General features: G+C 33.1%; 1 protein-coding gene across 5 annotated transcripts; it reads right to left on the bottom strand.

Annotated features, from left to right (window-relative positions):
• Nucleotides 1-1,136: 1,136 nt before the first annotated feature.
• On the bottom strand, nt 1,137-14,590 carry LOC148620225 (uncharacterized). Of its 5 annotated transcripts, none has more exons than XR_015921745.1 (5): nt 14,430-14,590; nt 10,814-10,942; nt 6,257-6,440; nt 3,450-3,576; nt 1,137-1,574 (listed from the first exon to the last, which is right to left on the bottom strand). XR_015921745.1 is itself a non-coding variant. In XM_088580919.1 (5 exons), the coding sequence occupies exons 2-5, from the start codon at nt 10,838-10,840 to the stop codon at nt 1,507-1,509; spliced, it is 327 nt and encodes a 108-aa protein (XP_088437045.1). In that variant the 5' UTR covers nt 10,841-10,942; nt 14,430-14,590; the 3' UTR covers nt 1,137-1,506. The 5 variants fall into 5 exon arrangements, 4 of the variants coding, with proteins under 4 accessions (XP_088437045.1, XP_088437049.1, XP_088437046.1 ...); XM_088580919.1 differs by having other exon boundaries at nt 3,529-3,576; XM_088580923.1 differs by having other exon boundaries at nt 3,529-3,576; nt 6,368-6,440.
• Between the last annotated feature and the right edge of the window lie 698 nt (nt 14,591-15,288).

Here is a 15,288-nt window from a genome sequence, read left to right as displayed (position 1 = left end):
GCATCGAATCGGGTGTGATGAAAATGAATGAATTTAGGTAGGAAAGTGCTATTCAAAGTAGTTTGGCATCACATGTAATGAGCAAGTACATTTTAGGTATGAAATTGCTATTTTATGTAGCATGACTATGTCAGGTGTACATTTCACACTAGATGTGAAGAGCATGTATGTTTGTTAGATAAAGCTGATGTTTAAAGTGGTATAGTCATGTTTATAATATGGTTTGCGTCAAATTTGATGAGCATATATGATTTAGGTAGGAAAGTGCTATTTCTCGTAGTATTGCAATATTATGGGTACATACCAATTCAGATGTGATGAACAGGTATGATTCTAGTACCAATGTGCTTTTTCAGGTAGTATGACCGTGTTCAGAGTTCAATCCACATGGTATATGATTCGCATGGATAATTTGGATACAAAAATGGTATTTCGCATGGTATTGCTATCTTTGAAATCGTAAAATGGTCATTTTAGAGGGACGAGAGGGTATTACTTATCATGAGCATGAATGATTTTGGGTAGAAAAGTGATCTTTCATGTAGAATGGCCATGTTTATGGTACAATTATCGACATATGCGATGAACATGTATGTTTTGGGTAGGAACATGCTATTTCAAGTCGTGAGGTTATATATAGAACACAGTACGAATCAAATATGATGAGCATGTATGATGTAGGTAGGAAAGTGCTATTTCACGTAGTATTGCGATATCAAGGGTATATACCAATTCAGATGTGATAAGCGTGTATGATTCTGGTAAGAATGTCCAATTTCAAGAAGTATGACCATTTTCAGAGTTCAGTCCATATCATATGTGATTAGCATGGATGATTTGGTTTTAAAAATGATATTTAACATAGTATTGTTATCTTTGGAATTGTAAAATGGTTAAATGGGTAGGAAAATGATATTTCAAGTACTTTGGGACTCACTAACCACTTCTGAGTTAAATGGCCACCCCACCCCCCTCTATGTAGTACCAAAACACACTGAACCTAGACCTATGCATTGTAAGTGCATTATTTGTGTGTTTTCTGATTAAAAGTAGTCAAAATAAAGCCGAGAATGTGTACTTTAAAATCATACATGTAATATACTATAAAAGTGTATGAATATTGTTTACATGTGTGGGTAATTTGCCTCCATGTTGTCAGTAAGCAGAAAGGGTAAAATTATGGATTTTCATTATTATTTAATCAAGTAAATTTTGTGAAGAATTTCTACAATCAATAGATTTTGATGTGTAATGTCCCAAAGTAAAGGTAAAAGACTGGAGAATGGCAACATAAATTTTTTTTTTATATTTATTTAAAATACAAGGAATACAAATACTTTCAACAATTATCATTACACTATTATCTAGTACAAATGTATCATGATACCTGTAAAAAATATACTAAGGTACTATTTTTCCTCCATTCCTCTGTGTGAACAAATATGAAGTGTTTTTTTTCACAAAATATTCATTTTATGACACAAATATGTCCAGAGGTCTCGTACTTTAGTTTGATCCTGGTCTGGGAATATTACAATCACTGTACACATCATGGAAGACATCTTGTTTTTCTCCTGAAAAAAAGGAATAAATTTAATAAATAAAAAATAAATAATGAAAACTGAAAAAAATACAACCATATAATGTCATGAACTTGTGTGTCGTTATGGTGTATCCATCTGCACCATGAAAACTGATTTGTACAAAGTGTCATAGTTTTCCTTCCTTTTTACTTATACCCTGAATTATTTTTATGAGCAACTTGGCGGTTGTTCCTAGAAAACCAGAGGATGCTAACTGTATCAGTGCACTTTGGTCATGCTTCCAGTTTTCAGAGAAGTCCTTAGATGCTCATTTACTACTTTTTTTACTTTATATGTACAGTAGTCCCCCTCTTGAGAGACCTACCATTTGCAACATAAAAGTGGCCTTACAAAAGGGGTGGTATGTCAAAAGGAATTGATCCAAAAATCAAAATGGCTGAAAATATATACAAAATGTACCTTATGTAACAGATTTGCTTTCCCTCTTTATGATCTTCATGCATAATGAAAATAATGTCTGTTATATGTTTTATGAATAAATAATATTTATTATTAAAATGCCTTTTATTATCTGTTTAAAATGCAAGTATGACACATTTAAATATAACAATGTATTAACTGTCATTCTACGAGAAAAGCAGGCAATATTGAAAAATATTAATTTCTGCAGTATTCACAAACCCCAAAATGTGATATTTTAAAAGTATATGTGTTTTAAAGGATAAAAATGCATGTCCTATCGTCTTCTATTTATTTGTTATAATTTTAAAAGGGGGCATTGAAATGCATATAAATGAGTGAAAAATATCGAGCCAAAAATGACTAAATGAAATGAAAAAAAATTAGGTTTATCATTGTTATTTCAACAAACTAACAATAAAAATGTGAAAAGTAATGATAACTATATAGTATGAGTTACATTTTTTTGAAGTAGTAATTGACATGTTGCTATGGCAACGATGCAAAATGACGTCATATCAGCTATGGTTCAATTAGTATCAACTTTACCCAGTATAAAAACATAGAATAGACGCATTGCTCTTTGTGAAATTTACCGGTTTGGGTAAACTTTTCCTCTCTATATGTGCCATTTGGCATATTTGGGTTTTCGCCAGTTTAGAAATAAATGACTGTTGAAATAGCCCCGAATTTACGTTGCAATATATAAATGTGTAGCAAATTATTTCCAATCGAAATAATTGTTTGTAACAATAATCTCTGGTCATGAATGTCAGCAAATTATTATTTAAAAGAAGCTATACCTAGTAATTTATTGCTGAGAAATTACTATTAAACTCCATAAAAGATATGAAATAAACCATTTCCCCTATTGGTACCCTTTCAGGTAACTACTCTTCCATTGTGAGGTAAAATACATGTAGTTGCAAAATGACCGCCCCCAATACACTGAGAATTAGGCACGAAACCACAATTAATTTTCCCACTATCTTCTTTATAGCCTTTCTGTAATTTAAAAAAATTCCACCACCATAATCCAATTCAGATTTTCAGGGATGTTAATATGAACCTTCCAACAACTTATATAAAAAATATTTAAAAAATTTACCATTATGTTTTCAATTTAAATGCATTAACACAGAGATACCCTTAAAAATGACCCAAAATGGCTTCTGGATGTTACAAACTTGACCTTTTTTTGACCTCACCAAATCACAACCTAAATGTCAAATTTCTCATTTGAACACATCTACTAAAATAATTTCATTATTCCATTTGAGCACAAAAAGTATGAGAAATTCTGAAAGGAAGTGTTTCTAAAAATGTTTTGAAAAATCCCTTTTTTTTTTATAGGAACTATATTCGTATACAACAAAAAGCTAAGAGCAGATAATTGTGGTCTCGTACCTATTAGATGTGTTAAAGTTAAAATATTGTAATAAAAACCCATCTTCTGTTATTTTATCATATTTCCAATCATTCTGCAAAGTTTTGATCAAATAGGTCCATTATCATGTCCACAAACCAGCTTCAAAGACAGCTACCAAAACTGTTTTCAGCTCTTCTTTCTTATCTGAAAAATTCAAAAAGTTAGGTATGACTACTTTTATCAATATTGCAATAACTATTTTACTTTTTGAGATATTTTCACACAAGGTTGAACTAGTGAAGGCATACAACAAAAAGAAGCGACAACCAGAAAATGTGATAGATGTGACCTTAGATGGCAGGTACCCAACTGCAACTAAGTCCAGCAGGAAGAAACCAGGGTTAAATGCATCACAGGCACAGATGCTTGCGACTGAACAAAATACTCCATGGAAGTTTTAGTCGCAGCATCTTCACTAAACCAGCTATGTGGGAAGGAACCTTGGTTCAGAGGAAAGGGATTTGATGCAGAGTGCCCATACCATGAAGGCTGTACTGCTACCCTTCATAGAACTATACCAATATCAGAATATGCCATGGGAAAAGACAATGGTAATCAGCTTGCACTGAAAGGTATGCTTATCCGTTATGCCACAACAGATGGAGATGTATTGCTGATGCAATACAGTGTCCCCTTTCTGCCTTTGAACTCATTGACTTTATGAGATTTTTTTTTATATATGTGAAATAACAATGGATGGTGTTATTTTTAACAATCAAGAGAAAATAACTCTTGAACAGCAAAAGCAAATTCCATCCAAATCAAACCTGATCTTCCTTTTACAGTATATAATAACATTTTTGCATTACAGAAAGCTGCATAAAGACATTCTCTTTCTATCACCTGGAAAATTGAAAAAAACTTTTTTATTATGAATTAAAGGGCAAATAACTCTAGAATGACAGCAGCAATTTGCATCAAAATGATGAAACAAAATTTTATGTGAATTTCTATGTTAAAGGCCATAAGTTCCATATAAACCATTTTGCCGCAATAATATTTAAATTTAACTTGTAACTTGTCATGATAAGACTAGCTAACAAATATGAAATCAATTAGATGAGGCATTACAAAGAAAAGTCTGGAAAACATAAAATTTTATGAAATTTTCTATGTCCAAGGGACACAACGTCTGTAAAAATCATTCAACCGTAACATTATTCGAACTTAAGAAGCTGTCTTTGTGAGAATCATGCAAAATTTGAAAAATGTGATACACCCTAAAGAAGGCTACATATTTTTATTTTTGTAATTAAGTTGTTTTATGGGTCTATACTATGAAATGTGTAATTATTCATTTCAATATGCCTGCTCTTAGAAGGTAATCAACATTGAAAATCCAGTAGATTCTATTGTATTTGAGCGTCAATTACAGAGTTATCTCCCTTAATTTTGAAATCTACAGTGCATTATATACAATTTTTATCTCCTAAGAGCACGGGTTATATAAAAAACCACATGCTAATTTCTGTTTACTACGACATTTCAAACAAAATATCAAAAATAAAAATATATAGGCTTTTCACCCATGAATCACATTTTGCATGATCCTTAGCTGGAGTGCTACTTAATTTGTAACTTGTCATGATCAGACTATATACCAAATATGAAATCAATTGGATGAGGCATTACAAAAAAAACTCCAGAAAACATAAAATGTTATGAAATTTTCTATGTCCAAGGGCCATAACTTCTGTAAATATCGTTCAACCATAATTTTCTATGTCCAAGGGCCATAACTTCTGTAAATATCGTTCAACCATAATGTCATTCGAACTTAACTTGTAACTTGTCATGATAAGACTATATACAAAATATGAAATCAATTGGATGAGGCATTACAAAAAAAGGCCGGAAAACCAAGTGTGACTGATGGACTAACAGACAGACTAACAGACTGACGGACGGACGGAGTGCAAACCGAAGTCCCCTTCTGCATTTGCCGAAAGGGGACAAAAAAAAGGAACTCTATTTTATTAGCCTGAATGTTTTGACATACACCCACTCAAGAATATCAATACAATACTGGTACCTATTACTAAAGGCAAAGTTTGAAAAAAAATTGGAGTAAATGTGATATGTTTTGAAATACCTTACAATTTAAAAAAAAATTTCCATGGGAAATGAGGTTAAAGCAGACAAAGAAGTTAATTTGGTAAGGGCAAAATTTTGCCTAAAAACAAAGTCTACATGAAAAAACTTTAATATTGTTTCTCAAGCTCTTCAATATGTATTATAGTTGATTTGATTGGTATATGGTAATGGTTAGAACTTATACAGTCATATAAAATCTTCAAACTCGACCAAGATTGGGAAATTCTTTTAAAATTGCTAAAAAACACCAAATTTTTTGCAGTTTATCACTCTTATAACAATGGCCACATGCATGTTGACTCTCTTGCTTCATATATTTTGTGTATAATTGTCAGTTACAACTCGTGTAAAAATATCTTGAGTCAACAGATCAAGAAATACGGTTATGAAATTACTAGAAAAATTAGATATCGTAAAGAGTGATATGAGCAGATAATATATAAGATGCATGTAAAAAATTTACTGAAAACATTACTCTCTAAAATTGAATTTTGAGGGAAATTTACAGTAAAAACTTATTTTTTTTTTGTCTACAGATCTGAAAGAAAAACAAATAGAACTGTAACAATAGGAAAAAATAGTGACATGTGTAATACAGTGTTTAGGGAGCAAACACTAATTTCATCTAAGTGCAAAGGTTACTTAGACTGGGATTTATTGAAAGAACAGAATGGGGTTCAGCTTGGAGTAAAGTGGCAAAGTATACTAAGTGCAAATAAAAATAAAAAACCTTCAACTTGAATGAAGAGGTTGAAAGCAACAAGCGTGGTCTTCGTACAGCCAAAATAATGTAGGCATGCAAGTGGGTCTTCGACACACACCACTAGGTACAAGAAGTTACCGTCAAGTCTGTATGGCATCAAATATTCCCCCTCCATCTGTATCAGGCAAGCAGTACACATCAAATAAAGTGGCTAAAATAATGGAAAATAAAAATAAAAAAGACATGAAAATGCAGAAAGAAACGGTAGAAAGAGTAAAAAGACTATGCAGCCTGGATCCTAAGAAAATAAATGTCCAGGCCAATGGAGTCTATAACAACAGAATATGTTCAGGAATTGGAAAAACACCATTCCAACCAGCAATGCAGTCTAACTTCTCTGTAACTGAAAATAAAACATTCAAACATAATGTTGTAGCCACAAATCCAAAATCAAAGCTGTGCTCATCTAAAAAGAAAAAGCATACAGCAAAAATTTAAAAAGGTGAACAAGCTGGATTGTGTAGTGCTAACATTAACATGCAAGACAGTATTCTGGACAAGTGAGTGTTTCGAAGAACTCTTGCGAGATAGGATAGAGGTTAATGAAGTAACCACAGACCCAGACAGTAGTGCGTATAAAGACACAGAAAGCATAGTCAATGAAGGCCTTAATTCAACTGAACCAGTACATTATTCGACACAAGACATGTGTCAGCCAACCATAGGAAGTATGTGACAAATCTGTCAATGTGCGATATAATGCCAGCTCGGTTGAAAACCCAGAAAAAACACCTCCATGAACTGTTTGCTTCTGACATAGCAGCAAGGTGCCAAGGCCAAAAAAAAAAATGAGTGTTTACTGTCACATGTTAAAAAAATAGGATTTTTTTTTTTTTTTTTTTGGGGGGGGGGGGATTTAAATTGTAGTTTTCTAATAAGCTACAAGATAAAGAGAAACAGAAGACACTGTAATAGTGCACATGCTTTTCTATCAGCAAGTTTTCTTTTTATATTGTAATTTGTTTTCATTATTACATGTAAATGGTTTTATAATATATGACAGTTTTACTGTTTTGGATACAACATGCAATTACTCATAAGAATTATGTTCCAACAATATTAGCTTCATTAGGCTCATTCAAACAGATAAAAGTAAACTGTCTAACACAAAAAGTGTCTTTAAAACATAAATTCCCATAAAGCTACAGGCCCAGATAATATTCCAAACATGTTTTTGAATAAATTTTCAGAAGAGTTATCTCCATTTCTTCAATTTTTCTTTCTAAAAACTATAAATGATGGTAAAATTCCAGAAGACTGGAAACAAGCTAGTGTAATACCCATTTTTTTTAAAGGGTGACAAACAATGCTATAAACTATAGGCCTGTATCCTTAACAGCTATTTGTTGTAAGATCCTTGAACATATATTAACAAGTAAAATCAGGAAACATCTAGACATAAATGATATTTTAAGTGATTGTCAACATGGCTTTAGAAGTAAACGCTCATGGGAAACACAACAAATCATTATCAGAAGGCAGCCAAGTAGAAGCAGTTCTTTTAGATTTCTCAATGGCCTTTGATAAAGTGCCGCATGAAAGGCTAATGAACAAACTAAACTATTATGGAATTAGAAATAATAATCTTAATTGGATAAAAGATTTTTTTATCAAACAAACAACAACAGGTCATCTTAAAAAAATGGCATTCAATCTTCTAAATTATCTGTAGATTTAGGTGTGACACAGGGTATTGTACTGGGCCCTACCCTATTTTTATTTTTTTATTAACGATCTGCCAGACAATGTATCAAGTAAAGCTTGTCTTTTTGCTGATGACTGATTATTATACTGGAAAACAAATAAGATAAGTGAATCTAATGAATTACAAAAGGATATCACAAATCTTGAATTGTGGGAATCAGAATGGCAAATGAAATTTAATGCAGAAAAATGCTACAATGTATATCATAAATATTTCTAAAAAAGCTAAACCAAATTCATTTCAATATAAACTGCATAACCACATATCTGAGACTGTACCAGACAGCATGTATCTAGGTGTCACTTTAAGTAGTGATCTTGATTGGGGTCAATATATTAACAATGTAACTGCGAAAGCAAATAAAACTTTAGGCTTTTTACATAGAAATATGAAACACTGCACACATAAGGTTAAAAGCCTTACGTAAAGATGTCTTGTGCATCATATCGTAGAGTACTCCTTGCCAGTTTGAGATCCCTATAAACAAAACCAAATTGTCCAACTTGAGCAGATTCAGAGAAAAGCTGCAAGGTATGTCTTCAATGACTACAGTGTACACAAATAAAACACCTGGAGCAGTGTCTGGCATGATCAATACCCTTAATTGGGAGAGTCTTCAATGTTGCAGCACAAAAGCAAGGCTTTTTTATTTCATAAGATAAATAGGGGGTTGGGGGTTAGTGGAAGTTACAAATAATATACTCAAATTTATACAAACAAAGAATTTTATAAGTATTTCTTCTACCCAAACACTATAACAGATTGGAACAATCTCCAAGAATATATCTGTATGTCACCTTCCCTAGAAAAAAGCGGTATCTCCACATTAACATTTGAAGGACATTATCTAGCTAAATAATAAAATAAAATAACCCCAACCACTGTACATAATGTAAATATGTTTAACTTTTATGTTATACATTTTAATATTAATTGTAATGAATTGTGAACGATTTTCATGCATATAGCACTGCAAGTTCCGGGAGGTTCCACACTCCTTGTGGAGTCTACTTCTGTACCGGAAGATGATGTCACTACTTCTCCAGCTGACAATGTAGGAGTGATCTCAAAATTATTTGGAGACATTACTTACATGAATCATTGTTTTTCAAATGAAAATCCTCACTATCGTAATATTCATTAAATATATCAATAAAAGCTCTTGAATTGCTAAACGGAGCTATGACATTTTTGTCTGCTTATAAATGGGTACACTGTTTAAAAGTTTGCAACAAAATGCTGGCAGAGCTGGCACTGGAGGCCGCCATTGTTGTTTAATATAATAAATACCAATACCGGTGACGGAAAAGGCCGTAATTTCCAGAATTTCAGAAAATTGGCGATTAAAAAAGCTTGGATCGCGGTGATAAAATGAGGGCAGGTCAGGTGACCGTAAATACACATATTTTTTTTTGCCCAAGCAGAATACACACAGGCACATGCAAGAATCTAAAAAATCCTGATAGGGTTCTATCAAAACTAGCATATGTTACTGATGCCGTAGTGGACTGTTACTATGGAAACCATTCAAAATGTAAACTGGATTGAAAAAAAAGCTTACTTAAAGAGGGGAAATTTTGAAATTGAATCAAATGCAGTCCAAACATGTTCTGTGACAAATTAGAAACTACTGCCTAGGATGCTTGCTAAAACTGCTAAAAATACTAATACTCAAAACGTTGAGGCGTTTAATCGCACTATTAGAAAGAGTAATCAAGGGAACCAAGGTTATAGCCGTAATCAAAAGAATGTAATCCAGGGACAAAGACCAGACATGAAAAACAGACATACACAACAAAGAACATAAGGTAACTAAAATCACGCATACAAAATAACAAAAGCAAATGGGCAACTCGGACTCCACTAAAAACTGGGAGCATGGACCAGGTGCACCGGTAGGGTAAGCGTCCTCTGCTTTTCTAGAAACACCCGCTGAGTTGCTCATAAAAAGTCAAGTCCGGGGTAGACAAACAAGGAAAGGAAAACTATGACCCCGTTTTCATGGTGTTGATGGGCACACCATAACGATCCACCAGTTCATGATGACGACCATAAAACAAACATAGTAAGACAGCAAGCTATTTAAGATCACTTGGAGGAGATCCAGAGTGTCCAGGCCATCCTGGTCACTGTTCAACTAACATAAAATGGAGTGCTACAATAGGCAATGAAGAGAGGTACGGTGAAATACTGGCTGATACGTGAAATAAAGATGAAGAACCACATTTAATTGGACAATTAACAACAGATGGTGACAGTCATGCATTCAGAGGATTTTGCCAGAAACAACAAGAAAATTTAAATTTCATACCTGAGAACCTTTGTGACGCCAGACACTTAATTAGCCAAATCACAAGTGCAAGCCTGTTACAATGCCACATTCAGTGAAATGATGCTACAGTTTGTAACTAAAGCAGACCACACTATGCTCCAAAGACAATTTACTATTGACTTAAGCAACAGATGCACTACAGAGTTCAACTTTGCAGGAGATATGAACAAACTTGTGAACAGACTTAGCTATCCAGCACAGTATCATTGCATGTTAATACAGGACATTGTTTAGTAAAGTACAAATCATACTCCTGTGTATGTAAAGGTACTGAGCAAGATCACTGGGGCAAAGACTTTATGCCAGATGAGGAAGCAAAATGCTGGTACATGACAGAGAATGATGAGAGATAATGTGTGTAACATAATCAGAATTCGATTTGGTCAGACAAACTTGGTTACTTAAGACTCGTTTTGGGACAATGACACAAAAGTGTGTTGCTGTAATCTGAGGCTATTGAAAGTCAGATCCAGAAGAATTTACTCACCCAAGACGCTATTCTGCTTGTACTCATTCAAGTGCAAACAGGATTAATCATGGACCAGGGGAATCTGCACTTCTGAAGTGTGAGGCTCTTGATGTAACACTTCCATCAAACTTGCATCCAGTCACCAAGCTGAAAAGACAAAATTAGAAATTTAATATGATAGACTGAGACAAAAGACACCAAAAGTGAAAAAAGCTAGAGTTGTTTCTTCAAACAGGAATTTTATGACTTATGACTCAATACCAAATGAGCTTGAAACATATAAAAAAAGACTAGCTGACTCTTGCAAAGTGATGCAAATGAAAACACAAAAGAATACATGTGATGAACATGGATATTCAAAAGGAAAATGAGACTTTGTTAGGACTTAAAACTTACATTCTACAACTAAAAAACACAATCTGGGTAAGTTGAATGATGCTGGCATGCTAGGGGGTCCAAATGTTTTACAAATTTGTCTGCTATTATCAATTTCTGGCAGTTCAAGGGACAAATGTTCAGAGTTTATACATAAACTGTTATGGCAAATGTGCGAAACATGTAAGTGTGGGGTATTTCTATATGATGCACAAGCATATACATCATATGTGAGCTAAATATTTTATCCTGCCACCAGGCCATTTAACTTTCAAACAACCATATTTAGGACCTCTAGTAAAGCCTCTTTCTCTCTGATTAACTGCAAATCTAATAGACCAAAATTCACAATTTTTGGAAATTGCTTATTTAGTTCAATTTTTGAATTAAGCTTTGCTAATTGCAGAATTTCCATTGGGATCAATTTTGGAAATGCCATGGGACTAGTACTTTCCCAGGTTATTTAAATAATTGCAGTTAAAGTAAAATTTACATCTGAAATAAGATATTTCAGTATTGTCTGTTATTTACAGCACTGTGTAAATATATTAAATAAAATTTAAATGTACATTGCTTTTAAATAAAGCACATTATTTTTTCCACTATCTTGCATGCACGCATGCATGTATACCTGAATATCAAAATAGTATACATGTACCTGATTTTCGATTAAAAAAGAAACTCCTCAGCCTTTAAGAATCATCAACAAGAGGCTCATTGGGGCTTGAATCGCTCACCTGGAAATATGTTTCGTTTTTCAAGGGCAATAACTCCAGATCTGTTTATACTACTTGATGACAATTCATATTTTTCACAGTAGTCTATGGAAATGATTTGTAAAATCTTGAACTAAAAAGTATGTGTATGCGTGTGTACTTACAAAAAAATGAATTATGACATGGCAGGACTTATGCTATTATGTTATGAATTTGTTCTTATTATCTCTGATCTTTTAAAGGTACTGTATGTTATCTATGAAGATGCACAGCAACTTGTACACAACCATCAGAATGTATAAACCATACTTTACAGAGTTCCAAGGATTTGTTACAAATAACTTCCTTATCATAAGCCCAATTAAAGCACTGAGAGTCTCACTTCCGTTCTATGCTGGTCTATAATATTAGAAACTTACCAGGAGCAATTTATATCCCACATATTAACCGATAGCATAAAATTCTATAAAAATTCTGTTTATGATTTGACAACCATGACAACATAAAATATATGTGTACAGGAATTCTATCAGTTATTAGCCTGAAAACAATCAATATTTTCCTATGATTTTTATTCTTCATACTCTGAAGCAGTGCTGCACTAAATGTTTACAAATGTACCAAAATGTACAATAAGGATCAAAGAAAAATGTGAATATGCTCATGTAAAATTGTTAATGCATGTTTTGTTACAATGTACATGTACATTTACATTTGCTGCTTTGATAAGGTATCTACGTGTTCATGTTTTTGCACAGACTGTTGATACTGTATGTACAATCATTAAACTACATGTACATTTGAACTGTACATAAAGCCTTCAAATTCTGGTGATCAAACTCATATTAAGTATTTCTGTTTTGTATAAAATGGAAGATTTTTTGTGTTTCTGCAGCTTTTAAATAGTTTTTTTATCAGAGTTCATGAAATCCAATTCTAACTCAAAATGGCGGTATCAAAAGACTGGAAGTTATGGTTTAATCCATATTGGCCCCGGTTTGAATTCATATTAATTGGTCAGTTTGTAACATATTTTAACATATTTTGGGTAGCTGGTTAATAATAAAACATATAATTTCACCTTAATTTTAATTAAGTCTATATCTCGATGAATCAAATATGTATGAAATTAAATCACGAAGATTTTGTTGTCTTCTCTAATAATCACCCCCCATCAAAAAATTGTAAATTTACACTACAAGATTAAACATACCAAATAATTCAATATACTCAGTCCCAGTACCATCTTTCGGCAACTTTAAATCTCCTAATCTGATGAATTGAATTACTCTACTATCAACCATAATTTTAATTTCTCCACTCTTCACAGTGGAGTCACTCATGTCATCCACTGTGACTCCCCCAAGTAGAAACCAGGATAAACTTGTCAAATTTCAATTTTTACCCTTTACAGAAATGTTATTAAACTACCAGAACCATAAAATATATCTTGGCATAAAGACTGAAGTTAATTACAGACAATTTTGGAGATGGTGACTCTACTGCGGAGAGTGGAGACACTGTGACTCCACTCAAAATATCTCCACTGTGAGAGTGGAGAAATAAAATTTGTGTTGACAGTAGTGTATTAAGTTACTCTTAATTAAAGTTGTCACTTATTTAATGCAAAAAATGTTCACCATTTTGAATGGTCCCGTATTGCATGGTTGTGATTTCGTAATGACCAGCTGTAGGAATTTCTGATTCGTAATGACCAGTTGTAAATGATGTACATGTATTAAGTTGTTTGATAAAATTCTCTATAACTTTTTAAAGTTTGGACAAACAGCGAAGACAAGTAATAGTGAGATCTGCAAACTAATTCTTGGGCTATTTATTAACAATTGACATTATTTCTATCTTACATCTACTCTACGTGAATTTTCGTAGATACATGTAGATTTTAATATGTAGGAATTAATATACATGTACACATATGTAGACAAACTAAACTGGTCATTGTGCCTTGTACAAATAATACAATCTTTGTTGCATAACTACTCTTTATCTTGTCACATAAGTGTCTGAACAAGGTTTAATTTTATATATAGATGTTTGGCCAAAAGGAGGGGTCATCCATTCAACAAACTGTTCACACCTGCAACACCAAGCAATCAGTCATCAATCAGAGTTGCACATCTTCATAAATAATGCACAGAACAGGAAAAGAAGTGCATTGCTTTGACTTTCATGTACAATGGAATTTTATTGTTTTCTCATCAAAACGCCACCTCTTACCGTGGCTTACGCCAAGTTACGGTCGCGTCATTCCGACGTCCAGAAAAGAAATAAAGAGTTATTACCCTTAGCAACAAAATCCCTCAAAGTACCTTAACACCCATGCATTTTTAACACTGTCTGACAAAAAGGCAATACTACGGCATTACGATCATATTGGACGGGCTTGGCCTAGGCAGCTCCGGCCGTCGGGGCGTTAAGCCTTAAGGGGTCTAAATCAATCCTTTAACTAACTCGGTCAACAGAAAAAAATGACCTTAAATGTTAAATGGACGTCGTCGAAATATAGGTTAGTGACGTCTTACCGCTTATGAATCTGTGAGCGCATTGTACATTCTGTAAGTCAGCAACCCATGAATTACCACTTATACAGCCATTGCACATACAAATAGTCTCAGGTCTAATCGTCCTCGATAATGACAAGGTCCGATAAATTCCTAATAGCAAAGGATGGTTACCTGTTTGGAACGACAATGTGCGGATAACAGTAAGAAAAAAAAATCCTTTTCGGGCGTGGCAGTTCTTTTGAGGTTCTGTTGTGGAATATTGAAGTTCCCAAATAATCGCAGAATTTTTCATGAGAAATTTTAGCTCTTCAATCATTTAAGTAAATGTCTGTCTTCATTGAAATGATGGTAAAATACTAATGAAAATGCTGGTGTTGATGAATGAGTTGCACTTATCCTTAAAATGGACCTCTTTTCCTGGTTCCCCCGACCTATCCATTTTTCAAAACATCTTTTTTTACTTGAGTATTATATTTTAAGGGCGAAATTTGATCGGGGGAATTTCTTATTTATAAAGTTTTTAAAAAAATACAACTGACCAAACGATTGACCAGCAAAAATTAATACTATATAACCTCCGATATTAAAAAAATGCTTTATAACTTGATGGAAAATTTCGACCAAATAAATTCTCCTAACGTCGGAAAAATTTTGTATTCGCCCAAAATGGCAAGGGCGAGTATATATATATATATATATATATATATATATATATGATAATCACGAATATAGTTTGCGTTAGAACTGAGTCTTTATTTCTCTGTATTGATAAATGTGTAATTTATACATCGGATGTCGCGATATAATGCAACAAGAGATTTATCTGCTACATAACAAGACAATTGTGTTTAACCATTGTAAACAAAAAAAACAAAGT

This window comes from Perna viridis, chromosome 4 (genome assembly GCF_037379345.1).
Source record: "Perna viridis isolate PV_CMFRI_1.1 ecotype Kerala chromosome 4, ASM3737934v1, whole genome shotgun sequence".
Lineage (NCBI taxonomy): Eukaryota > Metazoa > Mollusca > Bivalvia > Mytilida > Mytilidae > Perna > Perna viridis.
The sequence above is the reverse complement of the archived record's forward strand: the minus strand, read 5'-3'. Positions and strand labels throughout refer to the sequence as shown.